The sequence below is a fragment of the Drosophila takahashii genome, chromosome 3R (genome assembly GCF_030179915.1).
Source record: "Drosophila takahashii strain IR98-3 E-12201 chromosome 3R, DtakHiC1v2, whole genome shotgun sequence".
NCBI lineage: Eukaryota > Metazoa > Arthropoda > Insecta > Diptera > Drosophilidae > Drosophila > Drosophila takahashii.
In genome coordinates this window covers 15,911,101-15,937,296 of record NC_091681.1, presented here as the reverse complement: position 1 = coordinate 15,937,296, position 26,196 = coordinate 15,911,101, and the positions used below count along the sequence as shown (strand labels likewise).

The window sequence follows — 26,196 nt, the reverse complement described above, 5'->3', positions numbered from 1 at the left end:
GGATTGGGGATGGCAGTTGGGGATCCGGGTGGATTGGCTGGATGGTTCCAGTCAATTACCCGCAGCGCATGCATCTAAATCAAAGGCCACAAAGGCAATCGCAATCTCCCGGGCTTAGCAGTCCGGAATCCAGAATCCAGAATCCGGAGCCATTCCTCACCTGCTGCTGCTCTGCCGCTCCTATCTGTGGCAAATTTATAGAAACCATTTATATTTACGTACCCAAAGCGGCGATATGTATTTGTGTGCTGGCATGAAAGAGTCGTATATTTAAAATTTGCATTTCAACATAAAATTATTTTGGGAAGATTTTAATGACAAATTATGGCCGCGTAAATTATGGTTGTATCGTCGTCGTCCTCCTCCTGCTGCTGCACCTTTCTCTCCTATTTGTATTTATATTTATATCGTAAAGGCGCTCATACAGATATATCCCCACCCGCCCACGTTGCCAAAATGGCAATAAAAATATTTCGCTACAGATCTTATTCAGCTTTATTTCGCCATTTTTATTTGTTTTCGTGTCGGAGTTATGTGTGTGAGCGTTCGTATTTAGGGGGCTTCCCCCTGCCTTCCTTCCTGGCTTTGTTATATTTGTTTTCTTGCTCGACTTTTTTATACATTTTGCAGAGTTGCCGGGGAAAGACCTCTTTTATACGACGAGTACGGGGCTCTGTATCTTTACGCTTGCCTGGCACTTATCCCGGGGTTCTGCTGGTCCTGGTCCTGCCTTCGCAGGATGCCTTCGTGCCGCCAGTTTTCCACAAGCAGGAAGCCAGGAAGGCCGTGCTCACCTTGCGATTTGTTTTTAAAAGCCGCTCAGCTGTGGCTCAAACAACTTTCTGTTCGCTGCCTTTGTTAAAACAATAAAATTATTATTATTGCTCCACATGTTGGAATTCGAGGACTTAAAATGTTGTTTCGCTCCTGTCTTTTCGGGTTCTTCCGGTTATCATCCCCAGCCTACCTCCCCCAAAAAGTCTATCTCCGTCTGGTTCTTATGCTCTTATAATCATCGTCCATCATTCCTTTGGACCCGCGTCTTGGGAATTTGTGATGCAATTTAATTTTTTTTCTGTTGTTTTTTTTCCCCCGTTTTGTTGTCCCGCTTCTTGCGCCATTTCGGCAACAATTTTATGTCATTTGTTGATTGTGTAAATTTCGCGTTTAGCCGGTGAGCCATTCCTTCGGCACAATCGGGCTCCAATCCCTTCGCCTTCGCCCTCGGATTCGAAAGGTGCTAAAGGATTTTATGTTCGGCCTAACCGTGGCTTATTTGCGTTTTTAGTAGCCCGGCCAGCTACTTATGGTCGCGATGTCCTCTCCCGACTCTTGGCTACATAAAAAATGATTTACTATATGGCGGGTCTCCCTTTATGACAAGTCGTAAATTGCATTTTATGTCGCATGGTGGCGGGCTTTTTGTCTTGTCCTCATCCTCATCCACATCCTCGTGGATAGCAGCTCCTCCCTTTTGGCGCACTCGCACTTTTATTCGTTTGTATATTTGTTAATTAAGATTGAAAACGATGTGCGGCAACTGCACACAGAAATGGCCAATTATGCAGCGTGTTTGCATCTGCATTTGCATTTGCATTTGCAATTTCAGCATTCGCAACTAGCCAAGTCGGACTAATCCGCGACCTTTCTTAGCCTCGTGTTTGGCGAAGCTGGCTGGCAGCTTGCTTATTTTAATTAGACTCTGTCCCAGGATCTGAGCAGGGCACAAAAGTGGTGGTTGGTGGGAGAAGGCAGCAGGGGCGAACAACCAAAATATTTTAATGGGGGCTGGACTCCATTCGGATGTCTGGCTAATTGTATAGATATTGTGGTCTAACTCTGGTATTCAGAATTTCACAGCTGGCCAAATGAAAAGCAGGAATCCAAAACACAATGAAGACCTTTTAAGATTTGGCCACAAAAATTCGAAAAAATTCTTTAATAATTTTAAAAGCTATTAAGTATTTAATTAAATATCTGTTCTTTTGGATTTGGTGAACAAATCTTTAGGGAAATAAAATTAAATGTTTACTCGAAGTCAGTATGCTTTTTTATCAATAATCTTTTAATTAAAAATTTATTAAATATTTATTCATTTATTGTAAAAATAATTTTTTTTTCTATTATTTTATTTATAAGAATTTCATATTTTTTCTAAATCCTTTTCTTAAATTTGTACCTCTATTTTATATATTTTCTAGTGTGGTTTGTTATTTTATTTTATAAATCATATCCTATGATATCGAAAAATTTTTTAAATATCTAAAAACTTTTCATGTTTTTCTATAACAATTTCTTAGAATTAACTTTACATTTAACTTATTTTTTAGTATTCGAATTTTGTAAAATTTTTAAATTGGTTAATCGAACCCCCCGAGGATTTGCCACTGGCTAAGTGCAAATGTGCTGCCTTCCGCTGCGGAAATAGCATCTTCTTGAGAAGTCCTTGAGCACCACCTGCCACTCCCCCCCTGCCACGCCCACTTGCAGCATGTACTTAGATGCAGGTATTTGCCTTCGCATCTGTATCCATATCTGTACACGATTCTGTGTTTCTGTTTTTTAGCTGCATCTGAATCTGCAACTGGGCTTCCTCGAGGATGCGGTGGCATGTGAGGTTTTGGGTTTGTGGATTGCCGTCGCCTGCTTATGGAAAATGCCAGCGAAAGAAGCCTTTCCGCCAAGAGATTACGAAACGTGTCACAAGTGCAGTCTGCACCTTTTTGAAGTTATGTTTAGAATGGCAGCGGACTCTGTGCGCCGCCTAATGAGTGGAATTAGAATTCAACATATGGCAAAAAAGTCACGTTTTGTGGAATTAATGATTTGGGGCGACGGCGTCATCCTCATTGCCTCTGACAGATACTTGACGTGCGTTGGAAGCCTTCTCGCAATTGGCCAAGAATGCCACAACTGCGAAAAATGCTATAAAATGATCCCCAAATTGCGTGTATAAAATGGAAAATGATTATGCACTTGCTTAGAATCTATAGTGTGCTTTTAAGAATAAATGTTTATTCTATTTTATAATTTTTTAAGAGTAATAATTTCTAAGTATTTTCAAAATTTAACGCTATCAATACATTTTAAATATAATTTTTAATACAATTAATTTATTCTAAACTGTTAAGTTATTCTCCAAGTGTACCAAGAATGGCATCACATTCCTTCGCAGGTGCATCCGAAGGCACCGAAGCCCACGATTAATTCTTGGCATTGCATCATCGATGCGGGGCTGTGATTTTTCCTTTTATGGCGACCCATTCAGGTCAGCAATTTATGACTAAAAGAAAATTCAATGGATTCATAAGCACTCTCTATTGTGGTGCAAAATTTATTGAATGAACGTGTCCGCCATAAAGGAGCGTTGAAATCAAAAACCAAATCAGATCATATTAGGCCCTAATTTGGCTTTCAAACAGATCAAGCTTAACCGGAAACACGACGACGAATGTCAAAACTTGTCCCATACATAACAATGAGCCCCATAAATTTATAATCTGCCTACTCTGCTCCGTTTCATAGCCCTTTAATGATGAAGTGCGATCATAAATTTTAATTCGAAAAGCAAAGCTCGAAACCTGATTGAATGTAAGCTCAATTAAGATATTTGATTTGATTTGGTTATTAATGTCGGCGGCTTTTGGGTACCATTTAAATGTCTAACAGAATTTTATAATGTTGTGATGTAATAATATTATTATATATTTTTACTTGGAAATCAAATATATTAAAAATTTACTAAATAATATTAAAAAATATCCTACTCAATTTAATTAAATTGACATGATAACCGAACAAAAAACAATATTTTTCTCTTACTTAATTTAGAGGTTTTCTGCTTGGCCCAGTGAAACTATCCCCTTTGAACTCACCCAAGACTAATCTACCTGTGTGCAATCAGACAAATAAATCCACTTTCGTGTCACATGCCCAAATCAATTTCTAATAAATAGTGTGTTTCTTCTGATTAAAACTATTCCGAATCTATCTAATAGATACACATGCTCGTGAGTGGCTCGCCAGCACGCACACAGCCGCTCGGCTCCGGATGAAGAAATATGAGTATGCAAATAAGCTTTAAGCGCACAATCGCAATCAAAAACGACAAGAACAATAACTTCGTAGCGGTAAAGTGTTTAGACACGCAATGTCAATAAAGTATCTTATCTGCCGAGCATACGTTCAGCGGGCGAGCCGATGGATACGGATACGATACTCAGGCTCGGAAACTCGCACTCAGTCCCATTTCCATTCCCGTTCCGAATCAGAATCTCATATAAGGCACGACATCGGCGTTATTCGTTATTCTTTTTCCCCATTTCGAGGGCGCAAGGGGAGGGTGGTGAAAGGGGAACTCATTCAATAATGCGTGCCTACGAATTCTGATTATATATCGCACGGGTCGAGCGCAGAACAAAAACCAAAACAATGTCAAAGGGTTCGGTTTCTGTGGCGGGCAGTCGGCTTTAACTCCGAGTTTGCGTGATGCACTGGGAGAAAAAATATATAAATAAAAAAGACGGTCGTTATCAGGAAATTCTGTATTAGTAAACATAATTGTTTAATATCAGGGAACGAAAATAACTGTTATTGTAAATTTTTCATACAAAAAAATCACGCACTTAGAAGGGTCCTAAAAATTTTTTAAATACACCACAATTTTTATTAGCCATTGTAGTTTACAAATCCGTAATGATTTTTATTTTTTGATTTTTATAATAAAACTCAAAAAATAACTGTTATTTTTTGATTTTTATGAATAACAGTTATTCCCTTGACATTTTTGAAAAAATGAAATAATTAAAAAAAACATAATACCCGTGCTTTTTATAACTTACTAAAAATTTGTTAAAAAAGGCAACCGCGCATATTTTATACCTATATTTTTTTAAAATTTTGTTTACCCACAAAATCGCCATAAATCAAGTTTGAGTTTTATTTTGATCACGACGAATAACTGTTATTTGTCAACTTTTATTATAAAACTCAAAAAATAACAGTTATTCTTTGAGTTTTACTTTACAAATCAGAAAATAACTGTTAAAGTGAGATTTTTAAAATAAAACTTATAACAGTTACGTTCCCTGTTTAATATAATTTTCGTGATATACTTACTTTTCATTTGAACTCTGAAGACCACCTTTTCTTTATTTTTTAAAGTTCTGGGAGTTTTCGTTATTTATATTTTTTTTTTATGTATTTTTATTAAAAAAAAACTGTAAGTACATAATAAGGATGCTTTAAGTCTTATAATCAGGGACCGTAAATAACAGTTATTTGTGATTTTTATTTTAAAAAGACTACTGTGATATTTGATTTTAAACGTCAAAAATAACGTTCTTTTTACTCTTGTCCACAAAGAATATGCATTTCAACAAATCTGGAAAGCAAATTAACTGTTATTTGTTCATGTCTATAAAGTGCATAAAAACCAGTTAAATAGTTGATTAAAACTTGTACAAATCTCAGTAGGCCTTTTAAAATAAAAATCACAAATAACTGTTATTTACGGTCCCTGCTTATAATATTGTAAGCATAAAGCTTGTCCCTAAAATATATGGTTGGATTAGATTATTTCAACAATTTCCAAGTGTAACGAACAGGTTTTATTAGTTTTATATCAGTTTATCAACACACTTTCAATAACTAAGGAGTCTTACTAAATAACTTGTATTAAATAAAAAAGTGTAAATTAGAAATTTCCATCTAGAAACCCAAGATAATGTTTTAATGATAGTTAGCTTAATCTGAAGGCAAGAAGAAACACATTCTGTTCTGTTTAAAATTTGTGGAATTTTGTTTCTGGTTCCATCTTATTTTATTCGGGCTTTCGCAGTGTACCCCGTATTTATGTGAATGGAGGAGCGATTGTGTTTGTGGCAGTGATCTTTGCATGTTTGAAAAACATTTTAGCATGCAGGGCGTGGCAAGTGCGTAGCGGACATACCTACAAACAAACCAGGCCAGGACAGAACGTCAGACTAGGGGAGATGGGAGACGGATTCACCGGCGGATAGACAGACAGCGGGTCGAAAATTGCAAATTGAAATGTTACAGTTAAGCACGTATTTGGCCATGAAGCCGGGGGCTTCGTTGGAATTCGAGTGTGTGTGTGTGTGTTGGCAGCGATAAATCGATGCGATGTATAGATTTCGGCGGTATTCTCTACGGGGCAAAAGCGGAATCCATTCCCCATAAACGCTAATGAGCCGCAGCACGGCAACAACCCGTGATTCGGGATTCGAGTGGCCGAGAGATGCAGATACCCTCAAAGAGAGAGATACTAGCCACAAGGTCAGGCTCCATCCGAGGAACCCATTCAATATGCAGTTCCCATCGATTCCATAACTCAATCGAACGTGTGATTTCCATGCTAATTGATGGCATGTTTATGGATTGGTTGTCCTCCCACCAATGTGGAAATTTGTAGGCCTCCACCATTGATATGCTAATTTTAATGGCCAAATAATCGCATGTATCTGCCTTGTAAGAGCCTAATAAATTGATTAAATTCTTCTGGCTTTTATTAGGAAGTTGTCATTAAGTCATCGGTGCGATGCTGCCATTAATTGCTGGCTTCGACAAGCAATTCGTTAGTCAGAAACAACGCGCAAACACGCCGAAACAGAAACAGAAGACCGAAAAACAAAGCCAACATTTGGCATGCTCGTATGTAAATTAGCCAGAAAACACAAAGTCGCAGACACTCCTCCAGCGGATTGGTATAATAAATGTGGAGCCGAGAGGAAAACACATGTAAGGCATGTGGAAATGGGATTTTAAACGCTTAAGCTGAAGTTGCCCCCGGTTCTCCGTTCTCCCCAGTTTTGCATAGATAGATAGATATCCCCGAAGTATCTCTCAGATGCTGATGAGACCCATGACGAATGCCCGGCAAATGCAAATGCGAATGGAATGGAATTGGAAATGCACACAGCTCACAGCAATACACAATGGACTCGAGTTTCCTTGGAATCGCCCCCGGAGTATCGCTTGCAGTTGTTCCTTTCCCATCTATGTATTTATTCTAGCACGCGATCCATTAGCCGCACACACAGATGTATCTCTTCGCTGCGGTGCGCGGTTTGTTTACGTGCTCGCTATTTTTACATTGCATCCCGCATAACTCCGTTCAATTCTAAACATTCCCTGTATTTCTTCTTAATTTGCTCGTTGCTCTTCTTTTTATTGAACAGCCCGGCCGTCAAAGAATATTTATTGATGATATGACCACACCTATTTTATGGGCCAGCTCCCAGATTCCCAGTTTTCCAGTCGGTGCCAAAAATAGCCACAAATCCCTGGTGCTAAGTCCAAAATAAAAGCCAAGTCGGTGGGAAGTGGAAAATGTGACTGCGGCTACGGCTGCAGATTGGTATTTGTGCACTGGGAAAAATATATTTTATTTGAAAATGTTTTCTGGTGAAGAAAATAATATGAAAGGAGTAAGTGATGTGAAAAAAACCCATGTATTATTAATTTTTTATAGATATTGCTTTAAAATTCTGATCTATTTTAAAGAAATTTATTCAATTCAAATACACCAAATTTAGCTCTTTGAAAATGTTACGTTTCAATTGAAAACATTATTTAAATTAATGAAAATATTTTTAAATTATGTTAAAACTTGTCTTATAAAGGTGAAAACTAACAAATAATTTTCCAGTGTTTCGTTTTGGGAATTAATCCTTGTCAATCTAATTTTGGAGACCCTTTTTTCCCCCAGTGTATTAGAAGAGGGAGTCTGCGAGTGGGCGGCGGTGGGCGGTGGGTGTGCTGCGTTCTGGGGCTGAGTGCACTGCCATCTCACTTGAGAATTCTCACACCTCGTGGCTGTCAGTCCAGGTTTTTCGGGAGTTTAGAGAGTTTCGGGACTTTTTGAGTATTTTTATGTGGAGATGGGGATGCGAAGCGGCGCGGCGCATTCACGTGCCAGGCTTTTGATCTGTTTAGCATTCCGTGGCACATCGGAAAGTCGTAACTATTGACAAGATCTGGAGCACCACCGAACGTACGAGCGAAGGAACGCCCAGGTCATTGGAGAGAAATGGCTGGCAGTCGAATGCATTTCATGCAGCACTCGTGTATTTGTTTGCATTAATTTGTATATGTTACTTTAACGATTTAATGCCCAGCACGGCACCGACCCGACGCAGATTCCCTGAAATCGGGTGTGAGATTCGGGGGGCAACGGGGCACAGGGCACCCAACGGAGTTCGATCCCCCATTTCTCCGTTCCCCATTTTCCATCTCCATTCCCAGGTGACTGCACTCGGCGGGGAATTTTCCCTGGCTTTTTGGTTTTGGCCGGGCGCAAATTGCTCGGGCGCTTCTTACTACTTCCTTTCCGCATCAAATTGTGTGGATATTGCGCATCAATCACTTGATAAAGAACAACAATGGCGCACTCGCATGATGAATAACATCTGCTCGGCCCGAATCTGAATTAAGGCGCAATGTTTTGCCGCAAATATACCATATATATTGTATGTCCGCATATAGATCCCTCATGCATGTACGGGAAGTTTATGGAAATCCACTTGAAAAGCCGCAGCGACTTATGGACTTGTTTCGTCAAAGAATAAACACATTGATTGATAAGTGAATAATTCAGGCGAGCAAATATTGTTCGATTTAATTAATTTCCAATTGGCCGTCTGGGGGATTATTATTCATCGCAAAGACCATTTCCGACAGACCCCATTTTCCCAGGGCGTAAAAATATTTGGTTTGGCTTTAATATGCTGCACATGAAGGTGTGATAGATCTTAACTCGTTGCGAATGTAAGCAAACAATTCAGTTTTAAACCAAAATAATCCTTTTACTACTTGTATTATTTCGAAAAGCAGCAATAAAGTCAAGTCTGGGAAATTGTTTTATTTTATTTGGAATTTATAGTGTTAAACTGTTGGGAATACACTTTGGCTTCCTCTCTCCATAGGTATTTGGGTTAAACACACTAATTAGATAAATCGAAAAATAAATATCTTCTAGCATGCTACTTTACAGTTTGCTATAAAAAGTTAAAAAAAATAAATTAAATTAAAAATAAATGTAAATGATAACTAAAAGAAGGAAATGTACATCAAATATACAAAGTAATCAATATTTTCGTACCTAACAAATTAAATACGATGCTTTTGGTATTACAATTAAATATACATTTTAGGTTACTTTAATATTTTCCTTAAAATTAAAGAGTATATTAAATACGAAACCCTATAGTCTATAATCAGGACTCAGTCTTAACTTTTACTGCTTTCCCAATCTCAATTTTCGCTAATCCCCGGCGAGCTGCTCGAATGTTTGCCAAAACAATTATTCATCTGTTAAGTAGGGAGTATCTGCTGCCGATATGGAACATGGTGTAATCGTGTCTAGCTCTAATTACTTTTACAGCGACAACTTTTATCGCCCATCGTAGCGGATATCTCCGGATTGAGGGGCAATCTTTACGCATAAATAAGCACAAAGTCAGGGGGGTAAGGAAGGCGAGCGGGAATAGGGGAAATTTGTCAATCTATGTTTTTGGTAGTGGACTTTAAAGACCCGATGGTAAATACGATATACGCGGCTGTTAAGCCAACCGAATATCGTATGCCAAGTTTCGATGGGTCTCGGCTCTCTTTCGGCTCTAACTTCTCTTCGGCTCTTTTGCCGAATTTCGAAATTCGAACTCAAATCAAAGCAGACGTCGCGAGGAAAACGCATCGACGAGTGGAACGCCGACGATGGGTATCCAGTAGATACGCGAAGCTATAACGGTACACATGTTGCTGTCGGAAAACGCGAGCGGTCCAAGTGGAAATGTAGCCCAATCCGTTCGCTTCAGGGTTTCCATTTAAAGAGCTCCCTCGCACTCACACACACACTAACTAACTCACACACTCGCAACGCAACGCACACCAACGCGCACTCGCACCCACACAAGTGTTCTCGGCGAAGTTCGCACCACTACCAGTGTATCCGCATCGGTGTGAGTAGAAGAGGTGTTTGGCATTGTGCTCAGGATACAGGATTTAGTGGCCAAGTGCTTAATAAAACCATCATAAACCCCAAAAACCGAGAACCGAAAGCCCGAAAACCGTCGAAAGTGATAAATGCAAATTATCTCTAATGAAATATAACCAATCGCAAAAGTGTGTGGCCATTGCCGCAAGGAGTTAACGATAATCCCAGCAAATGGCCAAGTGGTAATGCAACGCAGACGGTTTAACCTTGCCGGTTTCCAGCACTCGAAATTCGAATAGGCCTTGTAATTTACCAGAAACACAATCACTGAAAATATGTTCAATGCAAATCGCTGACTTACCCATAAAACCGGTGTTAAAAAACTATTTAAATTAGCTAAGTGGAATATTTAAAGAACCTAATGACTTACTCAACAAATTGCCCAATAAAAATGTATTTAACTTTAGAAAAATCTCTTTAAAAACTGTTAGCTAATAACTCAATGAATTACATTTTATCAATAGAAAATTTATATAAATTATTTCTATTATTTAATTTCTTTAAAAACGGAAAGAATTGCCCTGAAACATAAAGAATTGTTTAAGAAGAATTTAAATTTTGTTTGATAAAACCCCCAAACCGTAACAGCCCGACTTGTCCGCCTGAAAACTCAAGGATTAGCCGCAACAAAAAACAAAAAAAATATTTAAAAAAATCTTATGAAAATCCCGGCAGACTAAAATAGCAACAAACGTTGCCGCGGCTGACTTTGAAAATCGCTCCACTCCACTGGAGCGCTGGGCTTTGGCTTTGGCTCCAGTTGCCACCACTTCAGCGGCTCTCCACTCGACGGAAGGGCTGGCTGCTCGGTTTGCGGTGCCGTGCCTCGAGTTCGTCGATAATTGGAATTTACGACTGTGGCATAAAAAAAAAAAGAAAAAAGTAGCAGAAAGAAAGAAAGAAACCAGCAGAATACTACAGGACGACAAGGCTGCCAGGATATAGCCACGGCACGGGCTCGTCGTCGTTGTTGTTTGGTGACTCGTGCTCGAACCCATTGCCATTCCCAATCCCACTCCCACTCCCTGATCCCCTACCCATCCCGAATCGAATGCCCCTTAACCCTTAGCCTCCCTGCGATAGTCGGGTGCCGTGTAAATATTTTTTTGTCCTCGCTCCCCGTGCGGTTCAGTTCAATTGGCCCTGTCAGTGGCAGGCGCGCTGATTTGTTATGGTAATAGTTGTCAAAACGAGAGCAGATTCGAGAGATCCTCGGCGGCACTTGATTACACTTGGCCATAGTGCATATATATATATGGTGGTGTGGATAGTAGTGTGAGCTTAACGAAATCAAAAGTAAATTGCTGCAAGGAGGTGCGAACGTAAATCTTGGCCAATTAGGAGTGCAGTCGGAGTCGGTTTTGTGCGAGTTTCGAGTTCGTTAAGAGCTTCGAGTTTCTTAACCATCTATCTTTCGGTCTCATCGCAGATACAGACGGCGTGTCTCTGGCTCATTAGAAGAAACTAGCCAGAATAAACTGGCCAAAAAATACAAAAACAAACTACCAAACCAAAATCGAAATCAAACAAAGCGAAGCAAACTAAAGCAGGGCAATAAAAACAACATGGAATATTGAATGAAATCGGCTCGGCATATATGCACATACATTAGCAGGTGAGTTATCTGGCTGCTTATTTCCCTGAAAATTTATGCTCATGCATATCTGCATAATCGCAAATTAAGCTACATAATTAATAAGCCAGGAGCCAGCCTCATCGCTGTCACTTGGCGTTGATGTAGCACTTTGGTGAGCTATCAACTGCCTTCTGCCTTCTGCCTTCTGCCAGCCTTTTAGCTGCTGGCCAGCTTTTCATTTTCACTCACAAATCGGTTATATGTATACGTACCTATATGCTATATGTGTACGTGCCACTGCTTTCCGAAAAGTATCGATGTCTGTAATCTTAATTAGCAACACCACAGCAACCGGCAACAGAGACAACATCGGCCAGCCAACAGGGCCCACAAACATCTTTTAGCATTTCAAGCATGGCGTTTCATACACCGCTGTCTTTTCCTCAGTTTTTCTAAGCACTGAAAAAAATAGGGATTTAATAAATGCTAAACATAATATTTACTGAAATTAATAAAGGTCAGTGTGTCTTAAGAATCGACATAGAAAATCATTAATATAAAACTGGTTCCTTTCTATATGGCTTCATAATAAAAAGCAACCAGTTTTTTGTCTTTCTAAAAAACACTCCTATTAAGTTGTCAAATATTGTTAAAAAGAATACATTTTATGATGGGTTTTCAAATTGAGCTTACTCATCCTCATTAAATCACAATTGTTTTCCTCACGATATCATCTTTGTATTAAAATTAAATTAATAAATATTGTTTATTATCATTATTTAACCTTCAAAATAAAACCTTTTTTTTCATATTTTATTTAATTAGTTTTAAAAATATTTTTCACTATATTTTTGTGAGTGTTGGGGGCTTTTTTCTGGCTATTTCTCACAAAAATCACATTACACCGAATGCCGAAACCGGTTTCGGTTGATTTCTTGTCATATTTCGTGTAGAAGCCAAAGGTGTTTTGTACAAATGGCCAGCAAACTAAACAAACTTAAGTCGCCGGCCAGCTCGCAACCGGCTGCCCATCAAAGAGTTATTTATACTTATTAATGCCGACGATGAGTCCGTTGAGGAAGCATAGCCCCTCATATTCCCCATCCCCATTCCCCAGATAGTCGTACGACATCCCTAGTTATAGTTCGTTCGGAGTATGCAAATATCTTTGATCTGCTTTCAGGCTGAAAAATTCGCACCTCCATGTGCGAACAAAGCGCCCATGGGGCCACCGATTTGAGTGCATACACTCAAAAAAAAATTTTAGAAAATCGCCTATGGATTTGCTTTACTGGCGATTTTTTTCTATATTTCTGGAATATTTCTTGAATTTAATGAATTTTGATTAATTGGAAGAAAATTTTCTTTACCAGTAGAAAATTTTTTTATTTTAAAGAAAAAAATCGCCAGTGAAGCAAATCCATAGGCGATTTTCTAAAATTCAGGGCGATTCATTTTCTGAGTGTAGGAAATCAAGTTTACGACTTCTGCGGATGGGTCGTGTTTCTCCGCTGGCCGAGGAGAAAGGGTAATATATTTGGCGGGGGCTGGCGGTTTAATTGCTTCCATTAGAAATCGCTTAGTGACTTTAAGTGGCAGCCAGCAGCGGACGGGAAATTGAAATTACAGGTGTAAATCTCAAAATCCTGTTTATGCTCTGGGCTGCTGAGATTTGTTTGCCAGCATTTTCCACATTCAAAGCGACACCTTCGATCAAACAAACAAATGGAAAAGCTCTTTGTTTGCCTTACAAACGCTTTTTGTGCGTTGAAAATATTACTTCATTATTTGTTAAGTAAAAACGAAATAAATAATTAATAAATCAACGCATCCATTGTTTATTCTATGTGGCAATAAAAACAGATAAAAGCTAATGAATTTTAAATAGCGAAGAATTCAAGTTCGTTCAAAATAACCGGTTTGATTTGGTGGGGTCAGTTTGTCAGCTCAGCATCAGCATTCAAAGTATTTCGATTGGAATTGACCAAATGTGGCCAACAAAGGCAGAACTAAAAGGGCCACAAAAGGGCTCCACGAATACCCTTGGAAATCCATCAAAATAAAGGTAGTTGGGTGATTTAAAAGATACATATGTAATTAAATGGGCATGGGTTGATTGATATGATTGTATTTGAATTTTATTTTGAATATTTTATTATTTGCCATGGTTCTTATTATACTTATTATACTTTTAGGTGTTTTTTAAAGAAGTCGTAAGACCTCTGTTCAGGGTATCTCGAGTCTGCGCCAAGTGTTTGTCCATCACATTCATAGGCAAATTGCGGACGGCAGGCACATATTTATGAGCAGCTCTTTTTTTTCGACCCGGGGGAAATGGAATATCGTAATAATTAATTAAGTTATAACATTAAACGGCCATAAAGGGGCATTAGGCCCATAACTTTGAGTGGACATATGAGCATGAGCTATGCCACTTGGCTGGAATCTCAGATATTCGTTAGCGAAAGACCCATAACTCTTTACCCTTTGTTATCGCAAAAGGGGGATCTCTGTCCGTAGATGGGGGCATCTTGGCCATATGCCTGGCATTCCGGCTATCATCACCATCATCACATTTTACGACTCCAACTGACCATACTTTCTTGGCCACAATCCACAGCACAGCTCACTTCACTTTTCTCGCCCTGTCAGTTTTGATTTTCGGTTTTTGGCAATGTCAGCCATGTGCCAAACAAATGACTTCACATTTTTAAAGATATTACGTTGACACACAGCGCCGCAAATTGAGTGAGTCGACCGCAAGTGCGTCATGAATTCCAACACCTGGCTGTGAGTTAAGAACCTCATTCGTTAGATGAGCTATGAATACTGCGGGCATCCTGATTACCTCAGTAAAACTGTTAGTTACACTTAACCGACTTTCTAAGAGACCTTATAAATGCGCCAAAATGAGTGGGACGTGTTGAGCCCAGAACGCATTGTTCGCTTAAATACGTTTTGATTTATTGGCGAGATGAATGGAATTGACAGCGGTTATTAATTGAGCTGCGGCAGACAATGGCCACGTTTAACATAAGAAAAATTATTTAAATTTAAATTTACGCCCTTGAAGCTGACCAAATAAAGTTTTAAAATCATTTCGATCGTGTAGTTCTATGCTTTGAATGCATCGTAAAACACTTTCATTGCAAATTGAGCGCTTGAATTGGGGCTTATTAATGCTACGATTCATATCTTAATTGCTTTTCCTTCCAGGAATATTCCAAATATCTCTCTGCCATTGAAGGTAAATGGAGTTGAAGGTATAAGCCTTAATGCTATCTGGTCCGCAACTATAATGCGTTCCAATTATTCACAACGGCCACATAAATTTAAGAGTTCGTTTAAATTGGTCCGTTTTAAAGGCCCATTGGCCAGTCAGAGTCCAGAAAATTGGAGCATATACATTTATTTTCAACTAGCCGAGTACGGAATATATTAAATATTCTCTTCATTTCATACATTTAAATTTATTCGTATTTTACCCAAATGTATAAATTCAAGCTGATATACTTTTGTGCAGTTTATTAGTTTCATTAGTGACAGGCAGGAATTTACGAAATAATTTCCATAGCCAAATATTTGATGTCAGACAAAAATAAATCTGTAAAGGGAATGTTACTTAAGAAAGAAGTAATTGTGCATTCTCAAAATACTTTACGTTTACGATGAATATTTTGTTTTTATTATTTTTATCAACTAAATTAGACTAATATTTAAATAACTTCTTTAAAGCGAGGGCTATGCGTTGAATTTTCATAAAAAATGTTCAATTATTGTCTTATTTCAAGCTAGTGATAGAATAAATCAGCACTTAAATTCTATAAATCTTAGCACTTACTAATGACTTGAATTATTGCCTTGTGCAGCCAAAGGACAGCCAAACACCTCCGTTCGCCCACAAATTCCGCATCATGGATGAAAATGCGATAATCTATCAATGGCAATGAGAAAGGTCAAAGGAAAAGTCTTAGCCAGCGATAAGTTTGAGTAAAAGAGAAACCGAAAATCATGCATCACGAGGAAACGTACCAAGTAGTTTGCCGACTGATTGAAGGGGAGGACGACCTGGACGATCGGGAGCAGGACTGCCGGAAAAAGGCCACTCAGCCACCTCATTCCTTCCATCCCAGCTCGAATGCCTGGAGGCAGCTGCTCCTTCCCCTGCTCATGCTGTCTGGGATCAGCCAGGTGTTCGGCACATACATAGAACAGGATGAACTCATGCAGAATCTGGACCGACCGGTTCCGCTCACCACCGTGCAAGGAGTCCTTGGGCGGCAGGCGATGCTGCCATGCGACATATCGCCGCAGGAGCGCGACGATGCGGTCTACATGGTCCTTTGGTTCCGCGAGGGCGACGGCGAGCCCATCTATAAGTAAGTAAAACATTGATTAAAATTTTATTTTAAAAACTAAGAGTTGAAAAAAGTTATTAATTTAATAGATATTTTTTGTGCACATTACTAACATTTTAAATCATGCAATTAATCACAATATTGTTTATCAACAATAAACAATGAACAGGCCCGGGGGTATAATTAAATATTATGTAAACCATTTTTTGAATTGATTTAAATTGAGCTACAATAATATAATCAGTAATCGCTTAATTGCCTAAATATCCATAAAAGTCACATATTATTTACCTACACACAAAAAAATTTGCTTGGTAAAATTGACCAACAACTATTAAAATAGTTACGTGTATTTTGTTTTTGCTTTGGGTTTGTGTCTTTGCTAATTGTGTGCATTTTGTTGTTGTGAAATGACTATTTACTTAGTAGAATTGACAATTTTGCTGGTTGGGGCCTGTTTGACCATTATTACAGTTGATTTTATGTGTGTATTATAAGAAAAATATTTGTGACCTAAGAAAGACATTTTGGTTTTTATTATTTTTTTTTTTATGCAATATTTTTATTTTTTAAGTTTACTAAATAAATTAAACACATTTACTAACCTCGAAATCCCTTTGATTACAGCTTCGATGTGCGAGGCCGGCAGTTTGGGCAGGCGCGTTTGTGGTCCTCGCCCTCGGCCTTCGGCACCCGCGCCCACTTCAGCAGCACCACCCATCCCGCCCAGTTGAAGATCGATAATATCCGGATCGAGGACGAGGGCGTCTACCGGTGTCGCGTCGACTTCCGAAACTCGCCCACCCGGAATCTGAAGATCAACCTGACCGTCATCGTTCCGCCTGACAGACCCATCATCTATGGCCAAAACAGGCACGAGAAGGCTGGAAATGTGGAGTCCTTTAACGAGGGCAATGACATTGTCCTGTCCTGCGAAGTATCAGGAGGTAAGAGATTTTGAATGTACTTAAAAAGTATAACAAAATTTAATTTAATTTTTATTACAATTGTACTTTAAACTTTTTTATTTTTGCCGAAATATGTGATGACTTTTATACCTCACATACAAATTTTAAATTAATTGTTTATCAGACTAAATACCATTTATATTTATTTTTATAAGTCTTGGTTTTATATAAAAAAAATCGTTTGCTTTTATAAAGAGGTGCAAAAAGCGTTGGAAAATTAATTGTATATAAATAAGTTATTTAGCACACTTAAAGACAAGTTCTGATATGTCTCAATATTTAAATTTCATAAATCCAACATTTTAAGGTTGAATAAATCATTAACCTGCATTTATTATTAATTTAACCCCCGAATTCCAGGACGGCCGCGACCCAATGTCACCTGGTACTTGGACAACACGGCGATTGACGAGTCCTTTGAGCTGCGGCCCGATGGCAAGACCATTAACCACCTGTCGTACCCAAATGTGGGTAGGCAGCACCTGAATTCGCGGCTAATGTGCGTGGCCAGCAATACAAATCTGACGCCGCCCAACAACAAGGTCGTCATCCTGGACGTGAATCGTAAGTGAAAGTGCTCAGGGATCCCTAAGAAGCTGCCAACTAATGATTCTCGTTCTAGTGAAACCCATTGCTGTGCACATACTCACCAAGGATCGGTTCGTGTCCGCAGATCGCACATACGACGTGGAGTGCAAGAGCTCTGGATCGAAGCCACCGGCACTCATTACCTGGTGGAAGGGCAGCAAGCAGCTGAAGAAGCTCACCAAGAACGTAAGCCAAAGAACGCGTAATGAATGCGCCAACTCCAAGTCCCAAACTCATTAATTAAACACAAATTAATATTGTGTACTGTGTGCGTCGCTTATAATTGCCACAAATTTCCTTTCCATTTTCGCCCGGTTTTCGCCTTGGCCTTGGGCTGGGCTTTCCCTAACTTTCCTTTCGGTTACTTTCGGTCCCGCGTTTCCGTTTCATTATTCATTTCCTAATGGACTCTGTTTGCGTTTCTTTTTTAGTTTAATGAACCCGATAATCAATCTCTAAGTATACTGACGTTTACGCCCGGACGCGAGGACGATGGCAAATATTTAACATGTCGGGCAGAAAATCAATTCATCGACGGCAGCGCCATCGAGGACAAATGGCGACTCATTGTCCATTGTAAGCTGAAAGCTGCGGCAACACTTTAAGATAGAGAGAGAGAGGGTGAAGCCTAATTGCAAAAAAATCGTTTCTCCCATGTGTCCACAGACCAGCCGACCACCACGCTCAAGATTGGCTCCTCGCTGAATCCCGACGACATCAAGGAGGGCGATGATGCGTACTTCGAGTGCATTGTGCTGGCGAACCCGAAGCCCTACAAGATGTCCTGGTTCCATAACGTAAGCATGTCCCTGAATAATGGGTGCCAAACACTCGAGTCACTGGGAAAAAATGTGAACCTTTAAGAGACCTTTTTACTTAAATCTTGGTACTAAATATTTGCAATATTATAAGCGAAAGTTTAAGTATTATTAATAAAATGTAATAATTTGTATTTGGATTAAAAGGAAAAAACTAAATATCTACTATGTGTATAGAAACACCTTCCTTATAAAATAATTGATAAATTCTAGGGTAATGTTACAAAAATTTTAAAAATATAAGATTGTTTCTTAGAATATTAAGAAACGTTTATTAGGCTTATAAAAATCATAATTATAATTTAAACATTTAACACTTTATTAAAGCCAAGATTTTATTGACTTGCTAAAAGTTAGCTTCTGATATCCATCATACGCCCTGTATACCAGCTTAAATTCATACGCACCGTTGGCCAGTTTTTTTTCGTATGGTAACTAATTTATATACTTTTTCTGCTTCTTTTTTCTCCCTCTGCAGGGCAAGGAGCTGCAGCACAACATCTCCGCGGGCGTCATCCTGTCGGATCAGTCGCTGGTGCTGCAGAGCGTCTCACGTGCCTCGGCCGGCGACTACACCTGCCTGGCTGTCAACTCGGAGGGCAAGGGCCCCAGTAATCCGGTCACATTGCGCATACGCTGTAAGTAAATCGCAGCCAAATCCCATAGCCAACCGTCTCAGTCGCCGCCCAAAATGCCCAGCCGACCCCCCGCCACCAGCGAAGTCAGCCAAGTTTGGCTTTGAACTAACGTCTCTGTAATTTCCAATTTAATCCTGGAGTTTGAATGGCTCTTAATGTATTTAGAGTACGGGGCTCAGTGTTATATTCTGGCCGAGAGCCAAGAACAAAGGCCGAGTAGGTGTGTCGGCCCAAGTTCCCTGTACAAACATATATAGTCCATATACATACCCAACCGACCCACCAACCTCCCCCCAACCCGCAGGCCCTCGACTCACGTTAATGACCAAGATTATGGCGCAATGAATGCATTGCCTTGGCACTTGCCCTGCCTCCTTCTCGGAATTCCCTGACTCTGGCACCGAATGATATTCCAAATGACCAAAAGACGGGGTCGGATTCCGCCTCCCTGGCTTAGTCTTCGTCATGCCCAAAATGCGGCAGCCAAATTCGAAATTCGGTATTAATTCAGGGCGTTTAAGGTCTATCACTGCAGGAAATTTAGATTTAATAATGATAAAACAATCAGTCAGGAGAATAAAATATTTAATTAAATTTCTGAGATATTTATTAATTTTAATTTAAATTCATACAGGAAATCTGTTAATAGCTCATATTTTTTACTTCAGTTTTTAATAACGAAGTTATTTATTTTGGGGCTTAGAAATATTTAGAAAATGCCATTCAAAATTCTGTAAATATTTAAATAATATTAAATTTAAGAATAAGATTTTTATATCTTTTTTCTTTGCGCTTTCGTTATTGACCCCATTGTTTCGAGTGCATTGTTAAAGCGAGCGCCTGCATATCGTCAATCGCCTCGTTCGACCGGCTTGATAGGGCGTTAAATATTTCAATAAGCGTTCTAATTACTCACTTGACTTCGATAGATGCCCCGATTTGTGCCACCGACCACGAGGAGCTGTTGGGCGCTCTCAAGCACGAGACCCTGCCCCTGAAATGTGAGGTGGACTCCTCGCCGCCGGCGGACTCCTTCCACTGGACCTTCAACTCGTCCGGCGAGCAAACGGAATTGCCAGCCCGTCTGCACTCCAGCGAGGTAGGATTGTCTGTGGACAGCCACTTTAGAAGTGCTAACTAACGGTGTATCTATATGTATATCCCTTTAAGACCGGCATGTCGCGATTAAACTACACACCCAGCACGGACCTCGACTACGGAACGATTTCCTGCTGGGCGAAGAACTCCATTGGCACGCAGAAGAGTCCCTGCGTGTTTCAAATTGTGGCAGCCGGTAAGCACCCATCATCATCATCTGCATTATCCCAGTTAATCGGGGCGAACGTAACGAACGTAACTCTATCCGCAGGTCGGCCGTTTCCCCTGCAAAACTGCTCGGTGACCAATCAGTCGGTGGACTCGCTGCAAGTCGACTGCCTGGAGGGATTCGACGGAGGTCTTCCGCAGGGATTCATGCTGGAGCTGGTCGAGCTGAACACGCTGCGTCTGGCCAGGAACATCACGGTTTCGGTAAGCCACTCGGGGTTGGGTTAATAAGCACGGGAATCTTAATTACCAAGCGAACCCATTAGACCACTTTATCGGGATCTTCCGCTAATCAATGGGGGTTTAAAATAATTAATTGCCTTGGAGTGTTCGGGGAAACGGGAGATAAGCGCAAGGAGATATTGCATACTTTAGGGCGCTTTATTTACATTTTTAGGTTCAACGAAATATTATTAATTGTAACTTTAGATTCGTTGAATATTTTTTTTTAACAAACAATACTCTGGGACTGAAAGCCTGTGTTCCCAAAAGCATGCAATTAGAAAAAGTTTATGACGTACTTTTAGAAAGATATAGTGCTTGCGAAACTTGTTAAACTTTAAAGTACAATTATAATATTTTTCTTAAGAATAATATTAAACTATACATTTTGTAATATATATTAGAAAGGTTTCTTGTTGTTATACCCGTTACTCGTAGAGTAAAAGGGTATATTAGATTCGTGCAAAAGTATGTAACAGGTAGAAGGAAGCGTTTTCGACCCTATAAAGTATATATATTCTTGATCAGGATCACTAGCCGAGTCGATCTAGCCATGTCCGTCTGTCCGTCTGTCCGTCTGTCCGTCTGTCTGTCCGTCTGTCTGTCTGTATGAACGCTGAGATCTTGGAAACTTTAAAAGCTAGAAGACTGACATTTTGCATGCAGATTCTAGGAGTTCCTACGCAGCGCAAGTTTGTTTCAAAAGGGTGCCACGCCCCCTTTAACGCCCACAATCGCTTATATACGCTTTTAAAAATTTCAATATTTTGGAAAAGTAAAAATGCAGTTTTATTGTGTTTCTCAATACCTATCGAAATGTAGAAGAAATTTTTTTAATCGGACCATTCGTTAAAAAGTTACAGCGGATCAAAGTATCTCCATCTCCTTCGCTTCCCTTTAGCTGAGTAACGGGTATCTGATAGTCTGGGCACCCGACTATAGCGTTCTCTCTTGTTTTAATTGAAATCTTAACATTTTTTAGGGCAGATAATATTAATTTTCCCGGAAATCTCCTTAATTTATTTTCTTAGAACCGCTGCAGGAAAATGGGTTTTAATTGGGTACCCAATTCTAAGAATTTTGTTAAAAGCGTTTACATTAAATTTTTACATTAAATTTTTTTAGAAAGAAATTCACAATTTTATTGTTTTCTTATGTTTTCTCCTCTAAATAATTTAGCACACGCCAGTGACCTTTGTGATAGACAACTTGGACCAGGCGGCCACCTATCGCATGGTGATATTCGCCGTTAATGCCAAAGGTCGTTCGGAGCCCACCATAATCGACGACATCAACTTCAAGGGCGTGGCCAAGTTCACAGGTGAGTGCTGGAGCTGCGAAGCCCAGTAATTGGGAATTATGTGGCAATAATTTAATTGCGGCCACCTCACTCGCAGGCGCCTCGACCGGCCTCTCGATGCCCCTCTCCCCATTTCTGGCGGGCCTGACCCTTTTCTGCGGCCTGCTGTTCGCCATCTTCTGCATCATGCTGGCGGCCATCTACCGGAGGTTCTCCAATCGGTACGGACACCCACGGCTAATGGCTAATGGCTGCGGCTTTGCCCTAATGGCCCCATTTAAATTGCAGGCGCAGCGACAGCAATCTGAAGGTGGCAAAGCACACGCAGCTCACGATTCCGGCGGACTGCCAGCTGGACCCGCTGCATCCGGGCGTCCAGACGGACGGATCCGGCAACCACCAGCCGCACCACAGCCTCCTGCCCCTCAATTGCGATGGTCGCAACGCGGTCGATTGCGCCGCCCTCGGTGATGTGGGGGTGGGCGGTGGGGGCGTGGGCCTCGACGGCGGGATGAAGGGCAGCTCGCCCATCGGCCTGGTGGCCATGCCCGGCGACACACTTCGCTCGAACGCCCGCACTCGGCACAGTCCCATGGCCGATCAGGCCGATATAGACGACACCGATCCCGATGTTATACCAAATCAGTATGGTAAGTGTCGAATGAATTGGATAGGAACTCCCTTGGAGGTGGCTAAAAACTTGAAGAGATAGTATACAATGTAAAAAGAGTTATTACAATATTTTTAAACATAAATAATTAAATTGTAAGCCAAGAAAACAAAAAATGTTTCGAAACTCGAGTTTATAATAGCAATAATCATAAATGTGGATATACTTTTTTTTGAAATATTTATATTTTCAGTTTTAAAATTTTTCAAAATTGGCTTGCAAGTGGATAAACGTTTTTTAAGCCGTTATTTAACTTCGTAGGATACCCTATCAAAAAATATGCCGAATATATTTTAATAGGGTACTAGCAACTTCTTTACCGCTCACCTTGCCTTACTCATTTAGTTTCACTAATTAATGTATTTGCAGAGAAACGTCCGCTGAAAAGCCTGGTTTCCCCGCCCGGCTTCGCCAGCCCCTCGAATCGCCTGATGCAGCGCGATTATCTCCGGGAAACGGAGCTCACGAAGGGCGGCGGCGACGTGGGAATGGGGGCAGCGGAGGGGCTGTCCAGCATTGGACTGATGAGCAGCTCCGGGAACGAGGTGCTCCACTACACCTTCCGGCCCAGCAAGCAGATCGTGAGTTTTGAGACCTAGAAATAGAGCTGGCAATGTATCGATAGGGTTATCGAAATAATCGATAGTTTATCCATCAGAGACAGAATTACCCACCGATTTTTTATTATTTCAAATTAAATTTATGATAAACTTTCAATTTTATCGATAACTTTAAATTATTTACACATCGAAATATTTTGCCAGCTTAGGCTTAAAGCTTTTGGTGTTGGTTACATATATCATGCCCTATACTTCATGGTGTTCATCTCGGGGCTTTCCATACCCGCTTTCTTCTTCCTCCCAAAAACAAAAAAAAAAATGACAAACTATCCAGAGCTATGCCACACTGAACAAAAAGGGCATCACCACCTGCAGTCCACCGTTGGGTTCGCTGAACTACAATGTGAGCACCTCGACGCCCTCGTCCTCGTACCACCTGACGCCCCAGCCCATGGAGGTCAGCTTGCTGAGTCCAAACAATCCGTCGGTGACGTCATCGCTTAGCGAGTACCGATTTCGCACCGGTCCGGAGATCGTCACCACCTCGAATCGCATACAGGAAAGTTGTATATAAAATGCTCTCACACCCAATACTTACTTCTGAGTGTACAAAAAACCAAATGATATAGAGTGGCAAATGTATTAATACATGAGTATCGTACCGCATCGTATCGAATAATATCCTAGCAGCTAGACGTATTTATTCGCATGGTTTGAGGAAAGACTTCTCCTAGCTCGTAAGCATCTTGTGTACTTAATGCAATGCCAAAAGTGTAACTGCAATACACTCGTTTTGTAAATAATCGTTGTCATCTGTTGTTGTAATTAAGCCCGATAAGGAATATACATATAAATGTATTCTCGACGAGAGAGGAGCGAACGAAACTACTTCTAAAGAACATATCGTTTAACGTTTCACCCACACACTATATCCGATATCCTGTATCCCGTATCCTACATCCTATATCCAATAATTCCTATTTCCCAAGATTCCCGCGAGGGTTCCGATAAACAAACGCTGTCAACTTAACATATCGCCGACATCCTAACGCTCGCTAAGCTAACCCGAGGTCATTGTTGTGCGCCAAAAGTAAAAGCAAAACATGCAAACTGAGCAGGCCGATTGCAACTAATTTACGCCATATTTAGTATACCAATAAACGTATATATATCCATTTAATCTGAACAGGACCTGCACTCTTCCAGAGTTCCCGGCAGAGTACTGCGGGAGTCGCATTTGTGAGAATATCATGTCCATATCCTCTATGAAAGTATTACCTATTGATTTTCGTTTCGATTAACTCGAGTCCCGAGTGTTTAAGTGTAGCTACTACCACATACGTGTATTTAACTAGAGCCTAAGTAGTCCTAATTAGCGGTCTAAGCGAAGTGTACATACATGATTATACAGCAGGCGAAAGCAGGAGTCCTTGGTACTCTTAGTACTGTATTCCCGTTCTCCCTTCCGAGATTCTCCCTGTAATTTGAAATTGTCTAACCGCTCCGAACCGACAAACTGTATATAGTTCATAATTTATTGTGAGGACGAAATGCCGTTCGCTTCGATGTACGTTGTGTTGCCCCCATCTAGGAGTAAATTAAGCATTTATAGAACAATTGCTACGCCGCAACATATGTACAAAATCTTCGGAGCGATCCGGAGGAAGTGTGTCCCTTCCAGAGCCATTCGAAATTCCCAGTTCTGATTTCAGAACTCTGAATTCTGAATTTTGAATTCCGAATTAAGTCAAGCGGCAGCGGCGTTTCTTCCCTGGAGCGGACACCTTTACAGCTTGAGGATAGTATATATATCTGAATAAAAAATGTATGTATCTTTTAGAGAATTGCTGCCACTTAATCTCAAAATGTAAACGCGGGGGGCAGGCGATACTCGTGCGATACGAACAGCAAGCGCAAAGATTAGTATAATTTGTCAAGCCTAGTTTTTGTAACTATTAGGAGAAATATTAAATACAATTAAATTATAACTAAATGGAATCGAATTGAAATCACTTCTCTCTTTTTCACTGATACTGATGGACAACTCGCCGCTTTAATAAGCACTTGGGCAGCAGGAGGTATTGCGGACACGAACCTAACTCCTGCGGCACTAGTACTTAGGAAAGTGAGCTCGGTAAGTAGGCACTCTTAAATATAATCTAATATATCCCATATTTACCCTTGATCTCCGATCCCCACTGCTCCGTGTTCTGCAATAATAAATCAATTAGTGTGGAAGTAGTACTTTCTGTGGTTCTCTGTCACAATTGACAGCTTGAAGATGCCGATGCCTCCATCCGTTCTACAATGTGTATAAGGTTAATGTATTCTGAACTATGCACTTCATCGTTTAGTTTTTGAGTTATTAATACATATCTGTACGAGATACTTAACCTTCTGTGGCAGCTGTCTCTTTGAAATGTTTTCCTCCCCCGAAAAATATAAATATTTCGTTCAATTTCCCCTGCCCGCCCCTTGCCTGCCCTCTCAATCACCATGTAGATGTGTATCATTGCAAGTCGTGTACGGCTAGTAACCTCTTGCACATAATACATAAGTTTATTAAATTTAAATTGGCTTAATTGACCCTCATTCGTTTTCCGTTGCCCGATGCCCGCTGTCCGTTGTCCGCTGTCCGTTGTCCGTTGTCCGTTGCCCGTACTCGCCGGCAGCGTTCAAAATTGCTCCATGACAGACGACAACGACAAACATCGCTGTGTGTTTGTATGTCTGCCTTTCTGTTTGTCTGTATTTTGCTGCCTTCATTGCTGGAGCATTCAAAGTCAATTGAATTTAAACGAATAAAACTACATACAATGCGATGCTGCTACACAGTCTTATTGTTGCCGCATCGCATCGCCCGATTATGATTGCTGTTGCTGCCGGGGCAGAAGCGTCAAGTACTTGTCAAAAAGTAGCAGAAGAGCTCGCAGTCGTACTCGTATTCGGATTGGGATTCAGATTCGCATTCAGCAATTTGTCAGCGCAAGATGCACAAACAGAGTACAATAAATAGCTGGCTGAATGCATTCATCAGCTAAATTAGAATATACATAGATTAATCAGAGTACAATAACACTTAGTTAAGTGAGTCCAGTTTAGAGGCAGCAGCAACAGCCATTTGCCGTCGCTGGAAATCTGTTGCATTTCCTGATTG

General features: G+C 40.3%; 1 protein-coding gene across 5 annotated transcripts; it reads left to right on the top strand.

Annotated features, from left to right (window-relative positions):
* Positions 1-9,755: 9,755 nt before the first annotated feature.
* side-IV (sidestep IV) lies at positions 9,756-24,591 on the top strand. Of its 5 annotated transcripts, none has more exons than XM_070217254.1 (17): positions 9,756-9,813; positions 11,445-11,630; positions 15,461-15,970; positions 16,577-16,896; positions 17,278-17,481; positions 17,540-17,691; positions 17,937-18,081; positions 18,172-18,302; positions 18,802-18,961; positions 19,891-20,060; positions 20,132-20,255; positions 20,331-20,491; positions 21,689-21,830; positions 21,907-22,030; positions 22,098-22,459; positions 22,849-23,060; positions 23,374-24,591. In XM_070217254.1, exons 3-17 carry the CDS (start codon positions 15,603-15,605, stop codon positions 23,611-23,613), a joined length of 3,015 nt encoding a protein of 1,004 aa, XP_070073355.1. In that variant the 5' UTR covers positions 9,756-9,813; positions 11,445-11,630; positions 15,461-15,602; the 3' UTR covers positions 23,614-24,591. The 5 variants fall into 5 exon arrangements, with proteins under 5 accessions (XP_070073355.1, XP_017001341.2, XP_070073358.1 ...); XM_017145852.3 differs by having other exon boundaries at positions 9,760-9,980; XM_070217257.1 differs by lacking the exon at positions 9,756-9,813 and having other exon boundaries at positions 11,494-11,630; positions 24,229-24,591.
* Positions 24,592-26,196: the final 1,605 nt, after the last annotated feature.

Coding starts and splice junctions, on each gene's coding strand:
- side-IV (XM_070217254.1), top strand. CDS start 15,603: ATGCATCACGAGGAAACGTACCAAGTAGTTTGCCGACTGATTGAAGGG. Junction 20,492..21,688: donor CCAGGAACATCACGGTTTCG/GTAAGCCACTCG, acceptor TAAATAATTTAG/CACACGCCAGTGACCTTTGT. Junction 22,031..22,097: donor TACCGGAGGTTCTCCAATCG/GTACGGACACCC, acceptor TTTAAATTGCAG/GCGCAGCGACAGCAATCTGA.